General features: G+C 52.0%; 1 protein-coding gene across 1 annotated transcript in view; it reads left to right on the top strand.

Moving 5' to 3' along the window:
• LOC149428512 (WD repeat and HMG-box DNA-binding protein 1-like) overlaps positions 1 to 10,000 on the top strand; it is a gene marked incomplete at its 5' end in the record, with an annotated part of 58,664 nt that overhangs the window by 14,507 nt on the left and 34,157 nt on the right. Inside the window, 5 exon segments of the mRNA XM_089667318.1 lie at positions 432 to 538; positions 3,140 to 3,221; positions 3,223 to 3,279; positions 5,229 to 5,421; positions 7,961 to 8,148. Of these exon segments, the coding sequence (XP_089523444.1) occupies positions 432 to 538; positions 3,140 to 3,221; positions 3,223 to 3,279; positions 5,229 to 5,421; positions 7,961 to 8,148 (627 nt within the window).

The raw sequence follows: 10,000 nt of genomic DNA, 5'->3' as shown, positions 1-10,000 counted from the left end.
CGCTCTCAGCACCGCATCGGCTCCGCTCTCAGCACCGCATCGGCTCCGCTCTCAGCACCGCATCGGCTCCGCTCTCAGCACCGCATCGGCTCCGCTCTCAGCACCGCATCGGCTCCGCTCTCAGCACCGCATGCGCTGTAACTGCCTTCTAATGCAAATCTTACTAACCTTCTACACCAACATCCTTATGTAACCTGTTTACAGCCTCCAATACCCAAAGCTGGATACAGTAAACTCCTCCATACGGGCACAATCCATCTTCACTCTGCCCAACACCCAGAACATTCCATATAGCCACTGATAGGAATGTTGGGGGGGGGGAAGGGGGGTCATACCAGGTTTCTGTATTTCTCTCCTCTTCATGGTTCGCCCTCGTTTTTGTCCTGTGGCTCTGCTTCCCTTGTGACCACCGTGACTTGTGTATCTTGCAGCCTCTGAATGTGGTCACCTGGTCTCCCTGTGGACAGTACATCATAGCGGGAAGTATTGACGGCTGCATTGTGGCCTGGAACGTGGGCACCAAAGCTTGCTTGGAAAGGTAATATCTGCATTGTACAGCATTCAGAGAATGACTTCAGCAGTGAATGTAATGGGAAGAAAATGATCTAGTTCTGGGAGACCTGATAGAAACTATATTGCCAAAAGTAATGGGCCCGCCCTCCCAATCATGTGATTCAGGTGTTCCAATCCCCTCCCAATCATGTGATTCAGGTGTTCCAATCCCCTCCCAATCATGTGATTCAGGTGTTCCAATCCACTCCATATCATGTGATTCAGGTGTTCCAATCCCCTCCATATCATGTGATTCAGGTGTTCCAATCCCCTCCCAGTCATGTGATTCAGGTGTTCCAATCCCCTCTATATCATGTGATTCAGGTGTTCCAATCCCCTCCATATCATGTGATTCAGGTGTTCCAATCCCCTCCCAATCATGTGATTCAGGTGTTCCAATCCCCTCCCAATCATGTGATTCAGGTGTTCCAATCCCCTCTATATCATGTGATTCAGGTGTTCCAATCCCCTCCCAGTCATGTGATTCAGGTGTTCCAATCCCCTCCACATCATGTGATTCAGGTGTTTCAATCCCCTCCATATCATGTGATTCAGGTGGTCCAATCCCCTCCATGGACACAGGTGTATACAATCAAGCCCCTAGGCATGCAGACGGCTTCTACAAACATTGGTGAAAGAATGGGTCGCTCTCAGGAGCTCAGTGACTCCAAGCGTGGTCCCGTGATAGGTGGCCACCTGGGCAACTGGGAACAACAGCCACTCAGCCACCAAGTGGTAGGCCACGTCACATGACAGGGCGGGGTCAGCGCATGCTGAAGCGCACAGTGCGCAGAAGTCGCCAACTGTCTGCAGAGTCAATAGCTAAAGACCTCCAAACTTGGTGTGGCCTTCAGATGAGCCCAACAACAGTGCGTAGAGAGCTTCATGGAATGGGTTTCCATGGCCGAGCAGCTGCATCCAAGCCTTCCATCACCAAGTGCAATGCAAAGCATCGGATGCCGTGGTGTAAAGCACGCCGCCACTGGACTCTAGAGCAGAGGAGGCGTGTTCTCTGGAGTGACCAATCACACTTCTCTGTCTGGCAATCCGATGGACGTGTCTGGGTTTGGCGGTGGCCCGGAGAACGGTATTTGCCTGACTGCATTGTGCCAAGTGTAAAGTTTGGTGGAGGGGGGATTATGGGGTGGGGGTGTTTTTCAGAGGTTGGGTTGGCCCCCTAGTTCCAGTGAAGGGAACTCTTAAGGCGACATTTTGCACAATTTCATGCTCCCAACTTTGTGGGAGGAGTTTGGGGATGGTCCCTTCCTGTTCCAACATGACTGCGCACCAGTGCACAAAGCAAGGTCCATAAAGACATGGAGGAGCCAGTTTGGGGTGGAGGAACTTGACTGTCCTGCACAGAGTCCTGACCTCAACCCCATAGAACACCTTTGGGATGAATTAGAGCGGAGACTGCGAGCCAGGCCCCCTCCCCCGACATCAGTGCCTGACCTGACAAATGTGCTTCTGGAAGAATGGTCCAACCTTCCCATAGACACCCTCCTAAACCTTGTGGACGGCCTTCCCAGAAGAGTTGAAGCTGTTATAGCTGCAAAGGGCGGGGCCAACTCAATATTGAACCCTACGGACTAAGACTGGGGGGCCATTAAAGGTCATGTGTGTGGAAAGGGCGGGGCCAACTCAATATTGAACCCTACGGACTAAGACTGGGGGGCCATTAAAGGTCATGTGTGTGGAAAGGGCGGGGCCAACTCAATATTGAACCCTACGGGCTAAGACTGGGAGGCCATCAAAGGTCATGTGTGTGGAAAGCGCGGGGCCAACTCAATATTGAACCCTACGGACTAAGACTGGGGGGCCATTAAAGGTCATGTGTGGGGAAAGGGTGGGGCCAACTCAATATTGAACCCTACGGGCTAAGACTGGGGGGCCATTAAAGGTCATGTGTGTGGAAAGGGCGGGGCCAACCCAATATTGAGCCCTACTGACTAAGACTGGGGGGCCATTAAAGGTCATGTGTGTGGGAAGGGCGGGGCCAACTCAATATTGAACCCTATGGACTAAGACTGGGGGGCCATTAAAGGTCGTGTGTGGGAAGGGCGGGGCCAACTCAATATTGAACTCTACGGACTAACACTGGGGGGCCATTAAAGGTCATGTGCGTGGAAAGGGTGGGGCCAACTCAATATTGAACCCTACGGACTAAGACTGGGGGGCCATTAAAGGTCCTGTGCGTGGAAAGGGTGGGGCCAACTCAATATTGAACCCTACGGACTAAGACTGGGGGGCCATTAAAGGTCCTGTGCGTGGAAAGGGCGGGGCCAACTCAATATTGAACCCTACGGACTAAGACTGGGGGGCCATTAAAGGTCATGTGCGTGGAAAGGCTGGCGGGACAATACTTGGGGCCATATAGTGTATTACCGGAATGGCAATAACAACATCTGCTTTTTATTGAACATTCTGGGCGGAGTCAGACCAAACATTACATTGTTGCACCCATGTCAGTGGATCGCTCCTTTCAGCGGGGGAGAATTGTTTTGACTGATGAGTATTTCGGAGGTTATAGTAACATAGGTAAATAAAACATAATTTGGCCGCAATTTTTCCCCCCTTTCTGTCCTAGGGTCAAGCATGAGAAGGGTTTCACCATCTGCGCTCTGGCCTGGCACCCTAAGCTGCCCCAGGTTGCCTACACTGATAACGAGGGGCAATCTCGGCCTGCTGGAGAATGTCTGCCAAGGTGCTGCAAAGTCCGTGGAGAAGGTAAGTCGTCTTTATATACAACGTATACTGAAAGGGTCGGTTTATCCCCTTTGCACCGGCACCTCCCGGCCCTTTAAGAGTTTCAGAAGCCGGGAGGCAGGGCGCGGTTTTAGGGTCATGTGACCTCCGTGATTCACTGTCACGGCGGTCACATGATCGGAAAAGGTCCTGATCGCAAGGGGAGAGCGGGACCTTTCCGTGAGTCACGGACATATGTGCTGGGAGCGCGCAGGGCGTGCGCTCTCAGCACATACATATGTTCAAATGGTACGCAAATATGTGGCCGCTCGACATCAAGGCCCAGACGCCGAGAGGCCACATATTTTCGTGCGCTCGGCGTCTAGGGGTTGAATAAAGAAGCATTGCTCCCACTGTTGTCTAGACTCACCTGCACTCTGCTCCCAACCAATCAGATCAAAATGTAGGCCCATTTCACACGAACGGACCGATGGGGTCCGCCTGTCCGGTTTTCACGGTCCATCCATAGACTTCAATGGACCGTCGGGTGTCAGTGGACAATAGTCCATTGACACCCGCCAGCATCTGATCCGATCCCATACGCCAAAAACAGACGGATGGGGATCCATTCCCCCATCCAGCGGATCGGATCGCTTGACAATCGGGTGGAAATTGACAGGCGGTCTTTTTCCATCTGACCGCCCCAATGAAATCAGCGGGCAGTGTCTGTGTCCGCTCTGCTGCAGCGGAGCGGACACAGACCTTTTTTATCCGCTTGCTCAGCGGGAATCAGCATAGAGATCCCCCCCACTGAGCAGGCGGACCCGCTGACGGCTCCGCCCCATCTGTAAGGGGCCATAGAGTCTTGTTGTATAGGACTTAGGACTCTCAGCCTGTGGTCACATGCAAGGCTGATGTTAGAAACCACAGGGCCCCCATACAGCCAACCTGACAGGGCCCCCATACAGCCCACCTGACAGGGCACCCTTTCCCAACAAAAAAAGAAAGTTTAATATGCTTCAGTTATGAATGAACACAGTGAGCGATGGGTACCGATCCCTCATTGTGTTCATTCAGGAAAAGAAGGGGCTGGAAACTGGACACTTCCTCCATTTTCCATCCTGAAGGATCCTATTGCAGCTTGCAGTGCGCTTGCAGCTGCTGGTGGGAAGGAGAGGAGGGAAGCCGGCAGTGTTACAAGGGTGAGGTGCCTAGGCAGCAGGGGAAACGTATTGTGCACAGGGATAGGATGGTGATGGGTGGGCCGGGATGATGACGGGTGGGCCGGAATGGGGGTGGAGGGGTTGACAATTAGTGGAACCCCCTGTATGGCTCTCTCTACAGCAGTTGAAAGGCAGCGGGAGGAGAGAAGAGGCCGGCTATCAGGTGGCTGTAATTGCCCCCCGCTGTGCCGATCCCTCTCCCTGCCCACATCCTATTCATGTAGCTGCCTGGGCCCCATACAAGAGGACTGGTGGTACCCCCTTATCCACGGCCCTGGTCATGTGACAGGGGGTAACGGCCACTCAGATCATTACCCACTGATTCCATCCACGTGTGCCCAGCAGAATCCCACCCCCTCCCCCATAAATGCTGGGGCGGGGCAATCGCATCATTGCTTGCTAGGACACCAGCAGTCCTAGCGACTAGTAATGTGCTTTCCCTGCCCTAGTAGTCCTCCTACCAACCAATGATGTGATTGGCATGCTCCAGCATTTATGGGAGGACTAGGTTTCCTCTGCTAGGATGCCAGTGGTCCTAGCAGCCAACCATGGCACCAGGGGGTCGGAGAGAAATCTGGGCTGGGCACCGGCAGGCTGGTCTCCATATTACTATACACAGACCAGCACACCCACTGCCAGCCAATCAGGGTACTTTCCTGGACTGTTGATGTGGGCCAGATAAAATCTTTTAGCGGACGAGATTCAACCCATGGGTGGTAGTAGTTTCATATACGGCTCTGTGACGTTCCACTCTTCTGTTCCTCAAAGACCTCCACGGCCACCACCAAAGATTACGATGCGTTGTTTGATGAGGACGGCGATGATGAAGACTTCCTGAACACGGACATGATCGATCACCAGGCGTCTGTCGGTGATGAGGAGGAGGAGGATGATAACTTTGGACCTGTATCAGGCCGAGCCAGAATCCGGGCCATCCTGGATGATGATGACAATTCTCTAGGTATTGACATTTGTTCTTGTTAAAGCTGGAGTTGGATACAGCGGGGGAAATAATGATCTGACCCCCTGCAGATTTTGTACATTCGTCCACTTACACAGAAATGAAGGGTCTATAATTGTTATCATAGGTGTATATTAAATGATAGAAACAATATCAACCAAAATCCAGAAAAAAAACACGATAGAAATGTTATAAATGGAATTGCATTTCAGGGAGTAAAATAAGTATTTGATCCCCAAGCAAAACATGACTTGGTACTTGGTGGAGGAACCCTTGTTGGCGAGGGCAGAGGTGAGACGTTCCTTGTAGTTGGTGGAGGAACCCTTGTTGGCGAGCACAGAGGTGAGACGTTCCTTGTAGTTGGTGGAGGAACCCTTGTTGGCGAGTGCAGAGGTGAGACGTTTCTTGTAGTTGGTGGAGGAACCCTTGTTGGTGAGCACAGAGGTGAGACGCTTCTTGTAGTTGGTGGAGGAACACTTGTTGGCGAGTGCAGAGGTGAGACGTTCCTTGTAGTTGGTGGAGGAACCCTTGTCAAGCACCAAGGTGAGGCGTTCCTTGTAGTTGGTGGAGGAACCCTTGTTGGCAAGCACAGAGGTGAGACATTCCTTGTAGTTGGTGGAGGAACCCTTGTTGGCGAGCACAGAGGTGAGACATTCCTTGTAGTTGGTGGAGGAACCCTTGTTGGTGAGCACCGAGGTGAGGCGTTCCATGTAGTTGGTGGAGGAACCCTTGTTGGCAAGCACCGAGGTGAGGCGTTCCTTGTAGTTGGTGGAGGAACCCTTGTTGGTGAGCACAGAGGTGAGACGTTCCTTGTAGTTGGTGGAGGAACCCTTGTTGGCAAGCACTGAGGTGAGGCGTTCCTTGTACTTGGTGGAGGAACCCTTGTTGGCGAGCACAGAGGTGAGATGTTCCTTGTAGCTGGTGGAGGAACCCTTGTTGGCGAGCACAGAGGTGAGACATTCCTTGTAGTTGGTGGAGGAACACTTGTTGGTGAGCACAGAGGTGAGACGTTCCTTGTAGTTGGTGGAGGAACCCTTGTTGGCGAGCGCAGAGGTGAGACTTTCCTTGTAGTTGGTGGAGGAACCCTTGTTGGTGAGCACAGAGGTAAGACATTCCTTGTAGTTTCTGGAGGAACTCTTGTTGGCGAGCACAGAGGTGAGAGGTTCCTTGTAGGTGGTGGAGGAACCCTTGTTGGCGAGCACAGAGGTGAGAGGTTCCTTGTAGGTGGTGGAGGAACCCTTGTTGGCGAGCGCAGAGGTGAGAGGTTCCTTGTAGGTGGTGGAGGAACCCTTGTTGGCGAGCACAGAGGTGAGATGTTCCTTGTAGTTGGTTCCCAGGTTTGCAGACTTCTCAGGAGGGATTTTGGTCCACTCTTCTTTATAGATCTTCTCTAAATCCTTAAGGGTTCTTGGCTGTTGCTTGGCAACTCGAAGTTTCAGCTCCCTCCATAAATTTTCTATAGGATTAAGGTCTGGAAACTGGCTAGGACACCCCATGACCTTAACCGCATCCCGACCGCTCTATAGGAGAAATACTGCTACAGGGCAGCACGGTATGCAAAATCACGTGATTTTGTGTTTTCAGGTAGGGGGCGTGTTCGAGGCGCGCACACGCCATACCTGCACTGCCATTCGCGGACAAGGCTGTCGATCACCGGGTCCTGGCTGGTTATTACTCGCCGGCACCAGGTGATTTCTGAGGATCTCCGACGGGGAGGAGAACTGTTTTGTTTACTAACAGTCCTCCTCCCTGTCAGCTCGGGCACACTGCACAGCCATCCAGAGCAGTGATTGAGTACAGTGAAGCACACAGACCCCGCCCCCTAGTAAAACACTCCATGCACACAGTTAACCCTTTGATCTCCCCTCATGTTAACCCCTTCCTGCCCAGTGCCATTAGTACAGTGTCAGTGCTTTTTATTAGCACTGATCACTGTATTGATGTCAGTGACACCAAGTCAGTTCCCCTCCCCCAGTGTCAGAATGCCGTCGCAGTCGCTGATCGCCGCCATTACTAGTAAAAAATTTTAAACAAATCCCAGTATCTATCCCGTCATTTTTAGATGCGATAACTTTCACGTAAACCAATTAGTTTACACGTATCAGGGTTTTTTTTAGCGAAGACACGGAGCGGGAGACATTTTGGCCGAAATTTATGATGAAATTTGATTTTTTAAATTTTTTTTACTGGACATCTTTAATAGCAAAAAGTCTAAAATATTGTTTTTTTCCTCATAATTGTCGGTCTTTTTTTACAGTGCAAAAAATAAAAACTGCACAGGTGATCAAATACCACCGATAAAAGCCTAATTAATGGGAAAAAAGGACGTAAATTTCATTTGGGTGCAGCGTTGCATGACTGCGCAATTGTCAGTTAAAGTAACGCAGCGCCGTAACGCAATAAATGGCCTGGTCAGGAAGGGGGGGGGGGAATCCTCAGGAGGGGGAGTGGTTAATGTGCTTCTTCCTGGGCCGCTCCTTTGTTGCCTCCATTACAGCCTGTACGTCATACTGATTGACTTTACTCTTGCTTGCTTTAGATGTCCCGTCTCTAAAGTCTGCCGGTGTGGAAAAGCCAGACGGGGTCGACGAGGATGACCGATCTACCGCCGCCGAACCCGTTCCATCGTTCCCTTCAAAGCCGGTTTATAGTGGGCCGATGCCAACACCACCGCAGAAACCTTTCCAGCCGGGCTCTACCCCGGCGCATCTCATGCACCGCTTCATGGTGAGTGTGACGGGAGTGACTTTGGATGGGGGGCCCATGGAACACAGCTCACTTTGGAGAGGTGGGGAGACCCCTGTCTCAGCTCCCCATATCCCTCTTATGTGTAAGTCACCCTGTGCCTGTTAGGGGTACAGGGTGATCTGTCCTAATATTAAGGTGGGGGGTTGTGGATTGTTTAATGCCATGTGGTTGCATCCCATTGTTCTATTGTGTGTCTGGCTTGGGAGCAAATTATTATGGGATGTATGTGTTTGTGTGTATTGGCTTGGTGGGGGGTGTCTCCAGCAGCCCTCCCTCCTGATGGAACTGTCTGCTGGTGTGTCTCTTGTTACTGTAGATTGCCCTGTGTCATTATGCAGGGAGGGGGGATTGTTCCCCTGAGTGTATATATCTTGTGTCTGTGTTAAAATAAACTAGTCTACTTCCTGGTTTACTTCATGACTGGTGTCGTCTAGTCTTGTATGGTCTCTGTAGTGTCAGCGTTGGTGTCAGTGGTCGGTGTTCGGACAGATTGGTGTCATCTAGTCTTGTATGGTCAGCGGTGGTGTCTGTGGTCGGTGTTCGGACAGATTGGTGTCATCTAGTCTTGTATGATCAGCGGTGGGGTCCGTGGATCTGTGTTCGGACAGATTGGTGTCGTCTAGTCTTGTATGGTCAGCAGTGGGGTCCGTGGATCTGTGTTCGGACAGATTGGTGTCGTCTAGTCTTGTATGGTCAGCGGTGGGGTCGGTGTTCGGACAGATTGGTGTCGTCTAGTCCTGTATGGTCAGCGGTGGTGTCTGTGGTCGGTGTTCGGACAGATTGGTGTCGTCTAGTCTTGTATGGTCAGCGGTGGTGTCAGTGGTCGGTGTTCGGACAGATTGGTGTCATCTAGTCTTGTATGGTCAGCGGTGGGGTCCGTGGATCTGTGTTCGGACAGATTGGTGTCGTTTAGTATTGTATGGTCAGCGGTGGTGTCCGTGGTCGGTGTTCGGACAGATTGGTGTCGTCTAGTCCTGTATGGTCTCTGTGGTGTCAGTGGTCGGTGTTCGGACAGATTGGTGTCGTCTAGTCCTGTATGGTCTCTGTGGTGTCAGTGGTTGGTGTTCGGACAGATTGGTGTTGTCTAGCCCTGTATGGTCAGCGGTGGTGTCAGTGGTCGGTGTTCGGACAGATTGGTGTCGTCTAGTCTTGTATGGTCAGTGAAGGTGTCCGTGGTCGGTGTTCGGACAGATTGGTGGCGTCTAGTCTTGTATGGTCAGCGGTGGGGTCCGTGGTCGGTGTTCGGACAGATTGGTGTCGTCTAGTCTTGTATGGTCAGCGGTGGTGTCTGTGGTCGGTGTTCGGATAGATTGGTGTGTCTGGTCTTGTATGGTCAGCGGTGGGGTCCGTGGTCGGTGTTCGGACAGATTGGTGTCGTCTAGTCCTGTATGGTCAGCGGTGGGGTCCGTGGTCGGTGTTCGGACAGATTGGTGTCGTCTAGCCCTGTATGGTCAGCGGTGGTGTCCGTGGTCGGTGTTCGGACAGATTGGTGTCGTCTAGTCTTGTATGGTCAGCGGTGGTGTCCGTGGTCGGTGTTCGGATAGATTGGTGTGTCTGGTCTTGTATGGTCAGCGGTGGGGTCCGTGGTCAGTGTTCGGACAGATTGGTGGCGTCTAGTCTTGTATGGTCAGCGGTGGTGTCAGTGGTCGGTGTTCGGACAGATTGGTGTCGTCTAGCCCTGTATGGTCAGCGGTGGTGTCAGTGGTCGGTGTTCGGACAGATTGGTGTCGTCTAGTCTTGTATGGTCAGCGGTGGTGTCCGTGGTCAGTGTTCGGACAGATTGGTGGCGTCTAGTCTTGTATGGTCAGCGGTGGTGTCTGTGGTCGGTGTT

Source organism: Staurois parvus, unplaced genomic scaffold, assembly GCF_062004578.1.
Source record: "Staurois parvus isolate SC_StPar_1 unplaced genomic scaffold, SC_StPar_1.0 ptg003173l, whole genome shotgun sequence".
NCBI classification, from domain to species: Eukaryota; Metazoa; Chordata; class Amphibia; order Anura; family Ranidae; genus Staurois; species Staurois parvus.
This window is presented reverse-complemented; position numbering and strand designations above follow the sequence as displayed.